The following is an 18,618-nucleotide window of genomic DNA, read 5'->3' as shown; positions in this document are numbered from 1 at the left end:
GTCAGAAGTCTGAAATGGGTCTCAGAGGGCTAAAATCAAGGTGTGGGCAGGGCTACATTCCTTCTGGAGGCTTTAGGAGAGAATCTGTCTTTTCCGGCTTCTGGAGGCCACGCACATTCCTTGGCTTGTGGACCCTTCCTCCACCTTGAACACCAGCAATGGTGGATTGGGTCCTCACGTTGAATCTCCAGTCTCTGTTCTCGGACTTTATCTCTGACTCTTCTGCCTCCTGTCTCACTCTGAAGGAGCCTTGGGATGACGCTGGGCCTACAGGATATTCCCTACATTTTAAGGATGTCTGGTGAACAACCTTAATTCTCCTTTGCCACGTAAACTACCATATTCCCGTGCTCTAGAAATTAGGAGGCAGACGTCTTGGGGGTGAAGGGGTATGATCCTGCCAACCACAGGCCCTGGACCCATCGAGTGGAGATGGTCCAGAAAGATTCCTGGAGGGAGCAGAGCCTGAATCAGGACTTGGAGGAAGAGTGACCATCAGGAGGCTGGGGGAGGAGAGCAAATGCAAAGACTCAGGGGAGAAAGAAGGGAGAGGATCCACAGGCACATCTAGGAACCACACGTACATAACATGTGCATCCACGTGCTAGAAGGAGATGAGGCTGCAAAGGCAAGGAGAGGGTGGGAAAGGAACACAGGAACATCTTCAGCACCTCACTCCTCATACTGCCTCCTCCTGCTCAAAACCTCCATGTCCCTGAACTGCAGGGTACAGCCCTCGGGGTTTACCATGATCATCTCCCACCATCCCCCGAATGCAAAGCCTCCACCTTCCCACCCCCATACACAGGCTGGCCTTCTTGCCTTTGCTCAAGCTATCTCCCCTGCAGTAATGCCCTCTCTGCCTCTGCCAGTGTCACCTAAGGGCTCCAGAGCCACCCTGCTGAGGTCTGAACCTGGCCCTCACCAGGTACTGCTGTGTAATCTTGGCACATTGACAGCTCACCTCATACTCTTGTTGTGAGAATTAAAGGAGCTAAAGTGTGTGGCATATAAAAAGTGCTCAAAAATGCTAGCTGTCACCACCGCTACCACCAACAATAACATTTCAGGGGGTCCAAGAGGAAAACCATTTTCATAATAACACTCTGACATTATTTGCCTGTTTTACTGTGTTAGTATTTGCAATGTTGGTGCAAAAGCAATGCTGGGTAAAATGCTGACATCTTAGCAGAAATCGTAACAGTGGCATCAAACTGTATTACTAGTCACTGAGTTCTTTACACAGTGCACTCATAGTTGAAAGAAAGGGGGGGCAGTTTTACTTAAGAATAACCTTGATGAAGATGTAAAAAGAATTAATTCTATTAAAACTTGATCCCCAAGTACATATTTTTTAATAAAATGGGAAGTACACTTAAAGTTCTTTTGCTGCATACCAAAGTACAATGGCTGTCTCAAGGAAAATCATGTGTGCAACTTGTTTGAGTTGCTAGCTAAACTAGCCACTTTTTCGTAGCTCACAATTTTGTACTTGAAAGAAGGACCAATGTACAAACTATAGTATCTGGCAAACTACTGAACTAAGTGAACACATGAAGTAAGTGAGCCTGTTACTTCTAGGAAAACAAATGACAGTATTTGTTGCCAGTGATAAAACTTGAACTTTTAAGCAAAAATCCAAATTTGGGCAAACTTGATCTGCCACTATGATTTTACCAGCTCCTCAAGACTTAAAGAATTTTCTAGTGAGATTGGTGGTGATGTTAACAGATGTGGCTTATTGATGTTGGATATTGAAATATGCTAAGATTTGGAGGATGTGCATTGCTCAGTGAACCAATATTTTCCAAGTGATCAATGTTAGATTTCAAAAAATCATGTGTGCGTACAATAGCCATTCAAAGTACCAATTAGACCAATGGTTTTGTCCATCCTAACAGAGCACAAAACCTTCACTGGATAATTCCACTCAGCAAACCTCTAAGAAACTACCATTTGGTGAGTTAGTATGAAGTCAAAGAAAAATATCCATAATTATCTAATAAGGCAATTAATACACTCTTCCCTCTTCCAGCTACACATCTGTGTGATGCTAGATTTTCAACCAAAACAATAAATCATAGTAGCCTGATTGAAAGAATAGTTAACGAGAACTCAGCAGTCTTCTACGAAGTCAGACATTAAAAAGTTTTTGCAAAATTGTGAAACAATGTTGCTCTTTTCCCTCAAGTCTTTTTGTTTAGGAAAAGAGTCATTTTCATTTAAAAATAATGTTAACATGTAATGGATTTAGTACTGTCATTTTAAAATAAATGGAAGATTTAGACACGTTTTCTCGGAGAAATCAATTCAATTCTCGGAGAAATCAATGCAACAGAGGGGGCCTGGGGAAATCAAGACACCCCAGAGGGGTCCCACGGGCGACAAGCTCACCACAGGTGTAGGGCTGCAGTCATGCAGGGACTCTGGGGTAAGTTTACTCACGCGACGACACCATTCCTCATTAAACAATCATTCAGGGCTTCTGCCTTTAAACTCATGATGAGACCAAAATCCCAAACCAAACATTCCCAGACTCGTCCCCACAGAAACAAAGGAAACTTCTAAACCCCCATTCTCGCCAGACTTGATTCTTTTCGTTGCTTTGATGTTGGAACCATCCATGTTTGCGTGTTTGCTTGAGTTCCTAATCCTCTCACATGCCGAAGAATTCCAGTTTCAACCACCCCCAAACCAAAGACTGAGGGTGGGCAGGTGGGGACCGGCCAGAGTGGAAGTCTTTGGGGGCTTTGCGTTTTCCCACCGCAGGGACGCCGGTTATTAACAAGTGTAGCCCGACATCTGCCGCGTACTTGGCTTGTGCATTTATTCTCGTCCTTCTCATTAGGGGCATATAAATCCCTTTTCATGCCCCAGCCTCCTTCTGCCAACATCTGTCTGCAATTTACTCACCATGTGCTGTGGCTGGGGAGGAAGCATCTTATTTATGACTTTGTAGAATGCCAGGCAGGATGCTTGAGGTGCTTGCTACCTTGAACTTAGATGGGCTCAGGGGGTCTAAGGTCTGGGCTACCCCAAATGGGAATCAGGCGACCAACATCTCCAAACAGATCTGAGGAAGACTGCCAAACCCCGTCTCATCAGATAATCACTAAGTATTTGCACTAACGGTACTTGGCACTGGGCCAAGCACTTTATACCTCATTTAATCTTCATGACAACCTGTGAAGTAGCTACTATTATTGGCCTCAATTATAAGAAAACTAGGTATTGTTATTGTTGCCTTCTGCAAAGGAACTGTGGTTCAGAGAGGTTAAGGAATTTGCCCCAGGTCACACAGCTAGTAAGTGACAGAGATGGGATTCATGCCCAGATCTGATGCCAGAGTCTGCTGTCCCCGTGACTGAGCTAGGATGGCCTCCTGTGTCTCTTGTCCAGGCCAACTTCACCCCTCGTGACCTCATCCAGAGGGGAGGTGAGGTGTTTAGTGCAGTGGAAAAAGTTTCGGACTCTGCTGCTAATTAGCTCTGTCACCTTGGCCAAGTTACTTAACCTCCCTGAGTCTCATTCAGCTGTCTCCATCTGTGAAAGGGGTTAATACCTTCCAGCAGGAGTGGGGTGAATGGTAGACCAAGTGCGTAGAACAGTGCTGGAACACAGTAGGTGCTCAATAAGGTTTTCCTTGAATGAATACTGACGAGTCCTTGTTGATGAGATTATTGTTCCTACAAAGCAGTCGCCTTTGGGGGATCTCTGGGTCCCTGAGCAAGGCCCTGAAGACCTTTGGGGATGGATAAGAAATCGTACAGCACAGAGTTGGGAAGAAATGCCTGCATAGCTCTGTGCCCTGTGGGCTAAACAGAGGAGGGTGCACATCATGGTTACCGCCTTCACAGACACGACCTCATTTACTTCACTGTTACTGTCCCATCACTCAGATCAGAACACTGAGGTCTGGAGAGCCGTCTGCTCCAGGAGCTGGGCCGTCGGTGGGTAAATGAGCCTCTGCTCACTTCCTGCCCACACCCCTGGGCACAGGAACAGCAGAGAGAAGTATTCCTCCTCCTCCCAGGTCCAGAAGGGGGGAATACAGGTAAGAATTCTTTCCCTGGCCCAGGACACAGAAGGCAGGTGACTCTGTCCTGGAATGAATATCAGCAAAGGAGGCTGAGACAGCGTCTGGCTGCTTCCTGAGGCAGCCTCGACTCTGCAGGATCGTGAAACCTGGCGAGACCAAAGGACATCAGCTCACACGGCCTGGACCCAGCAACACGTGCCCATGGGAGACTCCTGAGACTTGGATCTCCTTCCTGAGAAGGGTGGGGATGTCCCAAGGCCCCCGGGAAGCTGGGAGTGGAGGGAGCTTGTATAGATCTGCCTGGACCACAGGAGGGTTGCATAGAGAAAGCATGCATGCCTGGCACAGTGACTTCTGATCACACGGCGTCAGCTGCACCGTGACACAGACCACCTGCCTGCTACGGCCTGAAGAGACCACCCAGAACCCTGTCCAGGTGGCCCCACCGGAAACAAAACCCCAACAGGAAAGTGTCTACCTAGGTTTAAGAGTAACATGTATGGCTGGGAAGAACGCAGAGAGAGGCTGGAGCACCCGGGTGAGGGTGCACCGGCGTCCCAGGCTTCCTGGGGGACGGGTGGTGGGGTGCTGGACAGACAGCTGGCTTAGCCAGTGTTCTGCTGCTCACTTCACACCTCTGGTCAGGGAAACCCACGAGGACAGAGCCGACTAACCATCCAGCACAATCCCCTCTCCCTCCCCGCCCAGTTGGCCTTGTAGCTGGGACGCGGATGCCCAGCGTTCCCCGCGGCCACGCGCTTGCCAAAGGGAATCTCTGACCCTGAACTTTGGCTCTTCCCCTGGATCCTTCACAAGCCGAGGGGAGCAGAGATGCCCACCAGCCTGCAGTGCCCCCTGGGATGGTTACAGAAGAGAGAGACAAACAGATTCTGTAAGCCACCCTGTTTGGGGTCTTTGCTACAGCAGCCCGAAATCAACCGAAGGAATAAACCTGCCTTGGCCTCAGAAATGAAGTCCTCAGAGAGTATTTACTGTTCTAGTAAGTGGTAAGTGGAAAGGAGGTGCCAAGTGTCATTGCCCTTCCCCCCCCCCAGGAGAATCAAAGACACTAAGCGGGGCTCAAGAGATCAAGGCAGACCCCGCCCAAGATATTTTCTCCCCCAACGTTTCACGTTGGAGGACTGGGAGGGGATGACTTCCAACCTTTCCCAGATAACCTTGTGAGACACAGTGCGGGCAGGTGGCTCCCAGGAGCGATGGGTATGCCGGCTGCCCGTCGCCCAGGCCAGCTCTGAGGAAAGCAGCTGACACGTGGGCCCGCTGGTTTCCTGTCTCCTAAAGCAGTTTCTCTCCTAATTCCGCCCCCGTCCCCCCGCCCGCCCAGGGCTGGATGCTGCGCTCCTTAGAGGGGGGCTCCTGCAGAGCAAGCGACGAGTGAAGAGGCCTGAGCCCTCCCCTGGGGAGCCCACCGCGCGGTGAGCCTGAGTGAAGTGGGGGAGGGATGTGTCCTCCAGCACAAAACCCAGCACCCCCGCACTGTCCTGTGAGGGGCGGCACCGCAGGACCCTGAGAGCTCTGAGTAAGGGGCGACCCAGCTGCTGGGTCAGCATCCTCGTTCAGCAAAGATAACTACCTGCCATTCACACACCTCTCAGAAGGAGGCGCCCCATGACCGGGAGTGATGGAGAACATGAGGCGGTCACACTGCAGGAGGGAATGACATCTGTACCCGACCCAGCAAGACGCAGGATTCCACCCGAAAAGGAAGGGGCAGCCTGGGCTGGGGGCTGGGCGCCGGGAGGCTCCTGGGGCCACATCGCTGCCCCTGCGGAGGCAGGACCCTGGCTCCTGGTGTCCTTGTGGCCCCAGCTGAGGCCCAGGCGGGGGAGGGGAGGGAGCTGTTGCCCACTTGTCACTCACCCTGCAATGCTTCTTTGGCTCTGGCTAGCTCCTGCCCCTTCTGGGCCAGCTGGACCCTGAGCTCGGTGGCCGCGAGGACCTCGGAGGACTTGCCGCCCTGCGACTCCTCCAGGTCCTTCATCAGCATCTCCTTCATCTGCCGGAGAAGGTGGACTTCCTCCTGGAGCCGGGACACTTCCTCCCGCAGCAGTGCTAGGGGAGAAGGGCACACGGTTAGAGCGGGGGACAGTGGCTCCCGCTCGCTCACTTTTCTGGGGACAGTTTGAAGGTGCTTTGGCTTTCCCTGTTTGCTCTGCATTCAGGGCCTGTCCTACTATGTGTAGGAAAACCCCCGGACGACCTTATTGCAAGGAGGCCCCGCCCCAGTCCTGGGCCCCGCCCACAGTCTGCAGAGCACGCCTGGTGGGACTCCCTGCCTCCCACCACACTCTCTAGGGCTCTCAGGGGTCAGCACTGCAGTCTCAAGCCAACAGCACTCCCAGTTAACGCTTTACGTGCTTTACCTTGTTTACCAAAACCTCCGGAGGCAGGATGCTTCACCCCCATCTCACAGACTAGAAAGTCAAGGCTCGGAGAGATTAAGAAACTCCACGAGGGCATAAAGTGAGTAGGTGGCAGAGGTGGGATGTGAACCCAGACCTGGTCGACTCCAGGCACAGTCAACGCGACAGTATTACTCAGGGCAGGGCACACCCAGGCCGAGATGCTCACCTCACTCAGAGACCGATTAAAAGAGCTTCTGACGTAGAGAATGGACTTGAGGACACGGGGACGGGGAAGGGTAAGCTGGAACGAAGTGAGAGAGTGCCATGGACATATGTACACTCCCAAACGTAAAATAGATAGTTAGTGGGAAGCAGCCGCGTAGCACAAGGAGATCAGCTCGGTGCTTTGTGACCACCTAGAGGGGTGGGATAGGGAGGGTGGGAGGGAGGGAGATGCAAGAGGGAAGAGATATGGGAACTTATGTATATGTATAACTGATTCACTTCGTTATAAAGCAGAAACTAACACACCATTGTAAAGCAATTATACTCCAATAAAGATGTTAAAAAAAAAAAAAAAAAAAAAAGAGGTTCTGAGATGCTCATGGAAGCAGGCCCCGGAGCGGCTGGCCTTGGCCCGCACCACTAAGCTCACGCATCGCTCTCTCCCTTTTCCCCACCCTCCTGCACGCTGGTCCCTCTCTGTGCGACAGGCCAAACTCTTTCCAGCCTCAGGGCCTTTGCCCCTGCAGGGCCCTCCACCTGCGACACCCTTTTCCCTGTTCTTCCAGTGACACAGCCTCCCCCCGACGCCACCCTGTCCCATGCTCCCATGGTAGCAGGGGATACAGTCCTCGCCTGTGAGGGTCAGAGGGCATGGCTGTGGCATGGCTTTCGAAGCCCCGGGTCTGCGGTCTGGCTCCCTCGCTGACCAGGAGCGTGATCACGATCAAGTCCCTTCCCCTCTAAGCCTCACATGCCCCTTCTATAAAATGGGTCTAACCCTCATGGGGTTGAGACACAGGAGGAAGCCTGGTCCAGGGCATGTGCTCAGGGTATACAGAGAGTGTTCAGTGCCGGTGAGACGGGGGCTGTGTCTCCCCAGGCGCCTGACCCTCTTAGCGGCGCCCGGCGTTCTCTAAGGCGCTACAACCTGCACCCCTTGGGGAGCCTGGACACGAAGGCAGAGCCAGGTCTGGTGTGGGGGGCAGGCCACGGGGAGCAAAGCTGAGGCCTCGGGGACCCGGGGTCCCTCCACCCCCAGAAGCCTGGGGAAGGGTGGCCCTGGCTCCAGCCCGTTCCCTGGTCTACTTCAACCGCCTCCTCTGAGGCCACCTGGGCCCAGCTGCCACCCACCCAAGGGGAGGCCGCCCTGCCCTCCCAGCTCCCTGACCCCCACCCAAGCTCCCCACAAAAGCCTGAAACGCAGGGCGTCCCACCTCACTCCTGCACTGAAAACCCTCCCTGGCTTCCCGCCCCATCAGCCCATCTGAGGTCTCCCTCAGGCCACCTGTGGGGGGACTTTCAGTTCTGGAAGCTGCTAGACTTGTCCCGCCTCAGGGCCGCTGGAAGAGCTTCCTTCCTTCTTCACAGGTTCCTCCCTGTCGGGCAGTCTCAGCCCCACTGTCACCTCAAGAGCCCTACAGAGGCCCTCACCTGTGGTCCACTTCTGACAGCAGTTTGGACAACGCACCCCAAACCCCTCATTAATGGGGGAGGCCCACCCATGCGTTACCATGTGCGTGCCCAGTGGGCACAGCTCCCCGAGAGCAGGCCTGGTAGCTCTGCTCTAGCTCATTCGCTGAGGGGTCTCAAGTGCCCTGAATACTATATGATGACACACGACAATCGAATGATCTCCTCCAGCCATCCGTCCACCCAGCAAGAGTTCATGGGCACCTGCCCCAAGCCAGTTGCTGCTGAAGGCACTGCAGACCCCTGGGTGAAGGTCACAGACAGGCCCCACCCTCAGGCTGGTGCTCCCAAACCCCACAGAGAACACGGACTGAAGAAACCCAAATCTGCACCCCGGGGAGGCAGGCTGTCTGCGAGGGACCTCCTGGTTGCTCTGACATGGCCAGACTCAAGCGCAGGCTGGGAACTGTCCAAGTCTCTTAGCAAAACTGCAAAGTAGGAGGTTTGCACTGGGGGCCCCTCCCCTGCCCTCATTCCAGACAAACATTCGCAGGTCCCCTAGAAGGCAGGCCTGGCACAGGGTGTTCAAAAAGAAGGGAACACCCTTGGCCTCGAGAAGTCTCCAGCAAGTAGAAGTAGCACACACAAGTAAGCATAATACAAAGCAGGTGTGGCATGTGCTTGGAGCACAAGAACATTTGAAATGGGCCTCGGAAGATGGCAGGGCAGTGAGCAGTGGGGACAGTAGGAGCAAAGGCAAGAAGGCTGGAAAGGCCCCTGGGGAACCAGTGACCAGTACCAGGTGAGGAAGAGCAGGGAAGCCAGGAGAGGTACGACAGGGTCAGATCATAAAAGGTCTTAACCTCGACCACCACTCTGTGCCCCCAGCCCTGGCTCGCCGTCTCTAGCAGTACTTCAGACTCTGGAATTTTCATTCTTGCTCCCTGCCACAGACTGAATGTTTGTGTCCCCATAAAATTCATATGTTGAAACCTAGTGCCCCATGTGATGATGGTACCTGGAGGTGAGGCCTTTGGGAGGCGACTAGGTCATGAGGATGGAGCAAAAGACACAGCAAAAAGACAGTTGCCTATTAACCAGGAAGAGGGTCCTCACCAGACACGGAATCTGCCAGTGCCTGGCTCTTGGACTTCCAGTCTTCAGAATTTTAAGAAACAAATTTCTGTTGTTTATAAGCCACTGGCTATTTTTGTTCTAGCAACCCCAAACGGACTAAGACACCCTCCTTCATCAATTCTCCCCAGTCACCCATCCTGCCCGGGCCTGTCCCCACTCAACTGTCACCAAACGGTTATTTCACAATAAGGTGTGAGTGACTGCTAAGCATCCCCATTTATATTTACATTGCCAGGCAAGTGGAAGCCAGGGCTGTTTGATTTTATTTTAGGGGCATGACTTCTGGGCTTGCTTAAACTGCCCAGAGGAAGCCACTGAGGTTGTTTGCTGTCTATGCAAATGGCAGAGGATTCCAAGAGACCTGGCTTCGAATCCAGTCCTGGCCAGGGCCTTGTTGTGACCCTGAGCAAGCCCCATGATTTTTCCGGCTCTCAGTTGCCATGTACACTGCTTGGGGACAATGTCACCCACCCATTTAGGGTTGCCAGATTTAGCAAAATAAAACAAAGTGAAGCAAAACAAACCCCAAAAGCCCAGGTGCACAGTTAAATTTGAATCTCAGATAGACAACAAATAATTTAGTGTAAGCATGTCTTAAATATTGCATGGGACATACTTATGCTAAAAATTGATTTGTTGTTTATATGAAATTCAAATGTAACTGGACATGCTGTGTTCTATCCAGCAACCCTACTTCCATTGCAATGAAACGGGGCCATCATGAGAAAGGGCTGTGCTACTAAATTATCTCACAGGAGGAAGGAGGTTAAGGCACAGAACAGCCTGGCACAGCCTTCTCTGCCCCTTGCTCTTGGACGAGAGCAAGACGAGGCTGGGTGCCCCTATCCTGAGCTAACAGTGGCAAAGGCAAATTTTTCCTGCTCTCATGTTGCTAACAGGTGTACCTGACACCTAGGCCCCGCCCCTTGAGTCAGGCTCTGAAGAAGCAGGAGGGTGGGATACCAAGTACAGCTCCCGCAGGAACCAAGTCTTAGGAGACCAGGCTGGAAAAACAACTTCACAGAAAGAGAAAGCCTTGTCCAAGCTTACTAACTGCACCTGCCCTGGCTGGACTAGATCTTGCACAGCCTGGACCCTTCCAGGGGCAGAGAGGGGTGACAGCCCTGGGACTGCAATCACAGAGAGTCTCACAAGACTGAAGCCCATTTACAGGCTTCAGGACCATTCATAGGCACTTCCCCTCCCTGGGCCTCAGTGGCCTCACCTGTGAAATGGGAGTGATGGGAATGAGACACACAGGTAATACACTTAAACGTGCTAAGCACGATGAGTGCTGTGTGTGCCCTCGTGCCCTCAACTCCTCTTCCCCTCACAGAGGGGGGTGACCACATTCCTCAGAAGCAATGAAGAAGTGAGAGTTGGAAGACTTGGGTTGCTGTCTCAGAGGGATTGCTACCTCGCTGTGTGACCTTGGGCAAGTCACTGTCCCTCTCTGGGCCTTCATAGTAACAGTGCCCTTAGAGGGATGCACTCTTCAGGAATCTAGATGAATGCTACCGATTATGCATTTCTCCCCTTGGCGGGACAGGGGTCCCTGCTCTGGTCCACAGCTGCACTGCTCAGTGAGGCAGCCACCAGGCACACGTGGCTACTTAAGTGTAAATTAGTCACAACAAACAACTCAGTTCCTCAGGCACACCCGTCACATGTCAAAAGCACAGAGGCCACCCCGTCGGGGCACGGAGCTCCTGGTCAGTGCTCGTCCAGGGGCACGAGGTGGGGAAGGGAAAAAGCGGGGTTTGTGAAGCACCTGGTGCAGCGCGGGCCACAGACACACGGACAGGAGGGAGCCTTGTGCCAAAGGCGGGAGAGCTGCTGGGGAAGGAGCCATGTTCCTGGAGAAACCGCACTGGCCCTGGCCCAGGGACACAAAAGGGAAAGATCAATTGCATACCTTTCTGCCGATGCTGGGCAACCACAGACCTTAGGGCAGGGGGCTGGTGGCGGTAAAAGGGCCTGGTGCCAAAGAAGCCACAGACCCAGCAGAGCTCTAGGCCATGGAAGCCGGAAGTAAGCATTGCCTGGGAGACAGCGGCTCTCCCACCCCCAGGGAAGCCAGCAGTTACCAATGATGCAGTTACCAATGATGGGGGAAGCAGGCAGGCCACACAGTGGAAGCCCCCAGAGGTCTCTTCCCAAGGGCAAGGGAGTGGGCATACCTACTCAGGTGACAGGGAGCTGGGGAGAGCCTGCCCCTGCCCCTCTGTGGCACATCTCCTTTTGTTTGTAAGAGCAGCAAGTGCTCACCATTCTAAAAACGCCATTTCCTGGCCTCCCCTGCAGCTAGAATTGTCTGTGTGACCCAGTTCTGGCTGATGAGATGTAGGCTAAAGTCCCTGAGGAAGACTGCACTTTAATAAAAAGGGGCTTTGCCTCCTCCATGCCTTCTTGTCTGGAAAGTGGACTTGTGGTTAGAGCTGTGGCAGCAACGTTGTAACAAGGAGGCAACATGCACAGGGAGCAAAAAAGATTCCAAGGGGAGAGAACAGAGCCTGGGGCCTGGCGAGCACAGCTCAGCCCTGCACCTGTGTCTCGAGACCTGGAGCAGCACCAGCTGGGCAGGGCCATCTGGCACAGGAGAGCCTTTGATTGCCCTGCTGATCTACCAGTTCTCCAGAACCAAGCACAGCAGTGCATGCTACAGGCTGAGATCGAGTTCAGGTGGCTGCTATGGGCCAGCCCCTCTGGGGTCTGCCCTGCGGCCGCCTCAGCTGTGAATTCTGGGCAGTGGGAGGAGGAGGTGGGGACTGTGGAGGAATCCACACAGTGCAGGAGGGAGGTGACCGCGCCTGGCCCTGGGGAAGAGCCCCCAGTTTTGCGACAAGTCCTTTCCTGGCTTAATTTTCGTGAGCTCACAGGGCTGCGGCACATGGGATCTTTAGTTGCAGCATGTGAACTCTTAGTTGCTGCATGTGGGATCCAGTTCCCTGACCTGGGGCCCCTGCATTGGGAGTGCAGACCCTTAGCCACTGGACCACCAGGGAAGTCCCTCACTGTACTGTCTTGCAGGGGGAAGGGCCACAAAGTCCATGGGCCGCCACAGGCTTGCCCTGATGGATGGCAGGGGAGGCAGGCGTGCCCCCCAGCAGTTATGGGTTTGCTCTTGTTTCCCACATGGAGGTGGGTCACAGGGAGCCGGCCACTCCGTGCATGGCTCTTCCCCGGGGCACCGTTCCCACGCAGCTCCTGGAGAAGGATGTGGCCACGGAGCCAGCAGGGGCTCTGCTCTGCTCACAGCTGACGCCCAGCGCCAGCCCAGCGCTGGGCTCCTGGAAGGCACACAAGGACGGCGCCGAGTGCGGGGCGGGGCGGAGGTGGGCCAGGCTGGTCTGGGTCAGCCACTGGGGCTCAGTCCCGGCTCCCCCGCTTCCTGGCTATTTGACCTTAGGACAAGTGACCTCTGAGTTGACCTGAAATTGGAGCCAAGACCAGTCTCCCAAGCCTGTAGTAAACATTTAACAAAGTAATCATCTAAGTGGAAACATTCCAGAGGGTTCTAAATGGGGGTCATATGGAGCTCGTCAAGATCATTATTATAGAAAAGGGCAAACCTCCCCAATGTTCCGAGGAGAGGCCTTGGCCCCAAGAACCTGGGAGACAAGACTTTGTGGGCCTCCCAACCCGGAAGGGGTGGATTAAATGACAGAGAAGGCTGAGTCACCCAGTCTGCAGGGCAAAGGCAGGACCAAGAGCACAGGGGGCTCCGAAGGGAGGGCAGGCTGGAGTGACAGTCCCTGGCTGCCTGTCATGGGCGGACACCTTGATAAACAGCCAAGCACACATCTGTCAAAACTCTCTGAACTCAGATGGTACCCTTAAAACCTGCGCACTTTGCTGTAGGAAATGATACCTAAAAATATACATATACATATACATATATATATATATATATATATATACACACACACATATATACATATATGTGTGTGTGTGTGTGTGTGTGTATGTATATATATATATATATATATATATATATATATATATATATATAGCAGTAACATAGTTCAGGCTTTCTATTCACTCACTTTTATAGATCTTCCCCCCAAATCCAGGTACCGAGCTCACCGGCCCCCTGCCCTCCAGCAGGCCTCAGTAAAAGGGGAGCCTGAGTCCAACCCCGGGCTCTGTGGACGACCTCCGTTCACTTGAGCTATACCTGCCCTGTGGGAGACAAACTGGACCACGCCCCGCTGGCCCCGGCCAGATGGAGGTCACTTCCAGATGACACGACGCTCTGCTTAATGATGTCACGGTTCCCTTCTGGTCCAAACACCCTTTCTGGCAGAGACGATGGCTGATGGCACTGCCATGTTCTGAGCCCCGACTTTGTGCAGGATGCCACCCACTGGATTACAGGCTTCATCTCACCAGGTCCTCGTGGCACCCACTCAGGGCTGTAGTGACCCCGCTTGAGCTCGGAGGTGCTGGGGGGTGTGGGACGGAGCCCAGGTCAGCCCGTGGGTCGTGCAGCCCCCCTGCCATGGGCTAGTCCAGCAGCGGCCGGCAGGCCATGGGCACTCAAAAGCCACCACTGCTGCCGGGACTGCCATTACTGTCATCACTGCCAAATCTGGTCCAGGTGGTAGTCTCAGAACATTAGGATGATGCTTGTTCTAAAAATTAGGAATCAGATTGTTCTTGGAGGGTTAAAATGTTAAGACTGAGGTACAATGATTCATATCAAATCCCCGTAAGAGATGGGCTCCCAGGCCCCAAGACTAAACAGGACCAGATGTATTTGTGTCCAAGGAAGCCAGTACCTGATGGTGGAAGGGAGTCCTGAAAAGGCAGAGTCAGAGAGGGGGTCGCTGGCAGAGCCCACGTCCCAGGCTGAGGGGGTGAGGGTCTTCACCAGTGGCCTAAGGGCACCTCCTCTGCTCTGCCTTTCTGTGGGGGGAGCACATGGAGAGAAAGAGGGCAGCTGCATTCCTATATTGCATTCCCTCTGTTCTTGAATTCATTCTTCATCATCATCATGGTGATAATAGTAACACTTTTTGAGTCACTCGTGCATGCCAGAACAGTTCTAAAACTTCACACCATTATTTCTCAATCCTCACAATAACCCAAGGTGATGCACCCACTTTACAGAAGAAACCGAGGCATGGAGAAAACATGTGGTTAAACCCGGGTGGTCTGGCTGCTGAGCCTTTTCTGGTCACTACTGAGTTATATTCCACCTCTTCTCCTGCGGTACAGCTGCCATACTGTGAGCTGCCCCACAAGGCAGGCAAAGCCTGTGTGTCCTCTCAGGGCCCGCAGTTACAAGGGGGCCCTCAAACCCTCCTGGGACAGATACCACTGTTTGCATCCTTCCCCCAGCCTGGAAGGCCCGAGATTGCAGAACCTCTTGGCTAAGCTGACCCAACAGCCAAGGAGGGCCAGGAGTGCTGGATTCAAACAACCCAGGGCAGCGGTAGCAGAGGCAGCAATGCAGCCCTCTGTTCTAGACTCAGCCCCGAAGGTTCCTCAAAGCTCTGTAAATGACTGGAATTCCACAGGGACATCCAGCCAGGTGGGACTTGAATGTAACGGTTTGTCTGTGGAGAGAGAAATCTGGGAACCGTAGCCTGGGAAGAGCAGCCTCAGGGCCGGGCCTCTGAGATGGGGGAGGGAAGACTTGACATCACTTCCTTCTGCTTGGCTGGTCCCCTCACACCCAGCCCAGGCTCCTCTCCAGCCTGGTCTGTGCGTAGGGAGCTGAAAACAGCCCTTTTGGTCCACCTCTGCTCTCCTAGGGATGTAGACTCTCCCATCCCTCCCTCCATCCCCCCTGTATGTGGAGACAGACCCACTAGGCCAGGAACAGGGCCAGTGGCAGGCAGACAAGAGCTGGGTCTATGGTCTCTAGCTTTGCTAGAGCTTTCCGTGTTCTCTGGGCCTTTGTCATGTGATCCTGACACTTAAAGCTTTGGGGGTGACGGGACACAATAGAGCATTCACCAAATACAAGTAGATTCTCAAACAACGCCCAGGCACTCCTCAGCAGTATTAATTCCAAGGCTGCTCCAGGGCCTGGGAGAGCCGCCTGGTAATTCTTACTACAGGTGGGTAGGGGAGGGCCTGGCAGGTACCAGGTGATGCAGGCTTTGTCTTTTTCTCATATTTCATAGTAATTGTTTTTTTCTTTTAGGTGCTGCTTAACCCGTCTTTCCTGCAGAGCTGTGCCAGTGCAACTGCTGGCCCATAAACATACCTTTCAGCCAGACTCGTCTTAGGCCCGATTGCCAAGCTAATCCTCTTCCACAATCTTGGGGGGGCCCACCTTTCCCACGGGAAGCTGTGCCCACACAGCTCCACATCCCGGGAATCCAACTCTCTCCGGGAAGGGGTCTGCCTCCTTTGACCATCCCTCACCAAGCACTGACTCAGGAATAATCGTGTGCCAGGCACCAGCCCTGGAAGGGTGCCAGTCTCAGGTTCAAAAGCAGAGATGCCTGGGGAAGTGAAGGAATCGCAAACCTCCAGCACGCAGCTCCCTAGTTCTCAGGCAGAACCAAACCTGAGGATCTGTGGTACGGAACATGGTCCCTGCAGGCGGCCTGGCCCGATTCCTAGAATGTGCCCGTTTATCACTGGAGGTCCTCGCTTCCTGTGTCCACTGCTCCCCAAGCCCAGAAAGGACAGCCTCTGGCAGCCTTTCTGGGCGTGTGGCTTGATGCCACCATGCACTGACAGCCAGTAGGAGCCCCACGGTCCTCAGGGGTCTGCAACAGTCACTCAGCAGGTGATTCTAGCTCCAGAAGGAATGTGCACCCCCAAATACAGCATCTGTCTGGGGGTGGAAAGGCAGGCTCTCTCCTGTCACCCAGGCGGCCGAGTCCCTGACAGGCTGTGACTGCTTGGTCCCAAAGCCAGGTGCCCAGGCCTCCTTGGGGGCCTTGAGGAGCCCGCTCCTATCTGCTCCTATCTGCAGGAGTGATGGGAGAGGAAAGGGTTGGCCTCTCCTTAGGGACTGGCCAGCTGCCTCCCCTGGCCCTCACTGAACACAGTTTCCCTTGGGACTTAGAAGCAGTGAGCTGGGGCCCATTCATCACGTTGGGTGGGCTGACAGCAGCTGTCCTGGGATACCCTCTTGGTGCAAAGAGGAATCTTAACACTCTTATCAAGTTGAGCCTTAAAGCCACTGCTTCCCCTGGGATGCTGGCTCATCCCACCTTTTCAAAGTTCTTCATTATCCCCCCCTGGATTGGGCAGCAGACTTCTTGGTTCAGCCGACATCTATGCCTCCAGTCTTTCAGACAGAGCACCTCCATTTCCCTCTGGGGAGCCACCCACTCCCAGAGCCCGTGGTTCAAAGGTGGAGATAAGACCCAGGCTGGCCAATCAGAGAGCTGAGTTGTCCTGGCCACTGTGATTGGTTTAGGAGGGGAAGCACATGACACAAATCAGTCCAATCAGAGTCAGAGTCTGGACCAGGAGCCGCTCTCTTTAATGATGGATGCGAGGATGGAGCCTGGAGGTGGTAGTGGCCATCCTGCCACCAAGAAGGGAGCACCAACAAGACAAAGACTGGATTCAGATAATATCCGTGTTGTCCTGGATCACACCACACCTGAAGCCAGGATCTACTCCTGAATTTTTCAGTTATGTGAACCAACACATTCTTAAGCCAGTTTGAGTTGCATTTTCTATCCCTTGCAACTGTAAAAGAATCCTGATAAATGGTTTCTGTCGGGGACCATTTTCTGGGTGCCCAGCATCCCCACAAACTTAAAGGCCACCTGCTATGTGCTAAGCACTCTAAGCTGTATCACTGTCCTTCAGAAACTGCACAAGCAAAACGGACAATGGAATATACCTCCACAGAACCAGTGAGCACCTACTCCAACGTGTGCTTTAATTCTAGCTTTTCTTTGACTGCAGTGACCAGTGCCCCTGGGCTGAAACCCTGGAAGGCACAAATTTTCAAGTTCTGCCTCAAGGCCATTTCCAGACTTTTCCTACCCGAATCAGCCTTTCTCCTCTTCTCCCACCTAAAGAGGTCTGCGAGCACTAACCCTGCAGCCTTCCTCGGCCTGAGGGCTCTGGGTCCCTTTTGGGTGCTGACTATGTGCCTGGCCCTAAAGCCTCAGACCACTGAATTCTCTCGCTGGGAGCAGTGCTAGCATTCTCTCCATTTTGCACATGCAAACGGAGGTGGAGAGATGGAGACCGCGACAGGTGGACAGGCCTGTTCAAGGTTATAGAGCTGGTCCCGGTGGCAGAGTGGATCCCAACTCAGAAGTCTGTCTGATCGCAAAGCTCATGTTCTTAACTGGACTAGGCTCCCAGCCCTAAATGCCATGCTGTGCATATTTCTCAAACTAAACTCCAGGACAAAGAGCGGGGCAGGGCTGGAACTGGGCCTTTTTTCGAACTTTGGTGAAAACAACCTGGTCCCCCAGCCTTGGCTCTCACCACAAGCTTCTCCCGTCCCCAAGGCTTGGCTCCTAAAGGAACGGATCCAGGAGAGGGACAGTGACCACTGGGCGGCACTGCCTGTTTCCCTCTCTGCCCTCACCACGCAAGACTCTCTCCTCCCACCCCTCCTCCCTCTTCTCCACCCTCCAGGGGAAAAAAATTACCAAAACACAAAGAAGAAAAAGAAAGAAGGCCCAGCATTGGTTACACCCACCAACTTGTGACACGGCAGCCCATCCATGCAGCGAGCACAAAGCTCACTGCAAACCAGGAGGAACCAACTTGACCGAGGCCTTGCGACTGCAGGGGGAGAGCCCAGACCTTGCTTTCTTTCCCACCCGAGTCTGAGTCAGCAGCAAAACACCTGCATCTCGATTTCCTTCTCCACCCATTACCAGAATGCACAGAGCAGACTGAAGCTGCCTGTCCCACTTGTCAGAGATCGGGTTCTCCAAGGCCTGGCTCCCGGCAGGAGAGCTACCTTCCTAAGAAGCCTGGGGGAAGAAAGACATTTATATCCCCATTTTATAGACAGCCAAACTGAGGCCCAAAGGAAGGTGTCTGGAATCTACAGCCCTGACTGCTAGGCCACTGGCTACTATAACCTGGAAGCAAACTGGAAACACGCTTTGGCTGGAACATTCTGCTCAGCCTTTCTTAGGCATCAGTCAACTCAGGGGTTAAATGCTTCGAAACATGTTCAGCATGCCGAAGCCCCCCGCAGATGTAAACAATTACACAGAGAAGGGAAGTGGGCGACCAGGGCCCAGCCGGGGCTCTCCTAGCACCGCCAGCACACGAGGGCGGCGAGTCTGAAATTCCCGCATCTTCAGATCTGTATCTCGAACAGATCCGGGCTTTCAGAAGAATTTAAACCAAGTCCAGGCGGCAACCTGGACAAAGAGCAAACCTGGAGGACTCACTGTCTCAAACGTGGCTTCAGAAGGCGAACTAAGAACGGGCATCTCCTGCTATGTCTCGACCTCTACAGCCCTCAACTTCCTCGCCTATAAAACC

At 53.4% G+C, this 18,618-nt stretch overlaps 1 protein-coding gene across 2 annotated transcripts in view; it reads right to left on the bottom strand.

Annotated features, from left to right (window-relative positions):
• Window positions 1–18,618, bottom strand: part of KAZN (kazrin, periplakin interacting protein) — a gene marked incomplete at its 3' end in the record, with an annotated part of 473,602 nt that overhangs the window by 120,032 nt on the left and 334,952 nt on the right. For both annotated transcript variants that reach the window (XM_079697057.1, XM_079697058.1), the window contains exon 2: window positions 5,921–6,112. In XM_079697057.1, the coding sequence (XP_079553183.1) occupies window positions 5,921–6,112 (192 nt within the window). The remainder of the gene's footprint in view (window positions 1–5,920; window positions 6,113–18,618) is intronic.

Source organism: Hyperoodon ampullatus (genome assembly GCF_949752795.1).
Source record: "Hyperoodon ampullatus genome assembly, chromosome: 2".
NCBI classification, from domain to species: Eukaryota; Metazoa; Chordata; class Mammalia; order Artiodactyla; family Ziphiidae; genus Hyperoodon; species Hyperoodon ampullatus.
Note: the sequence above shows the minus strand (reverse complement) of the source record. Positions and strands in the feature narration are given on the sequence as shown.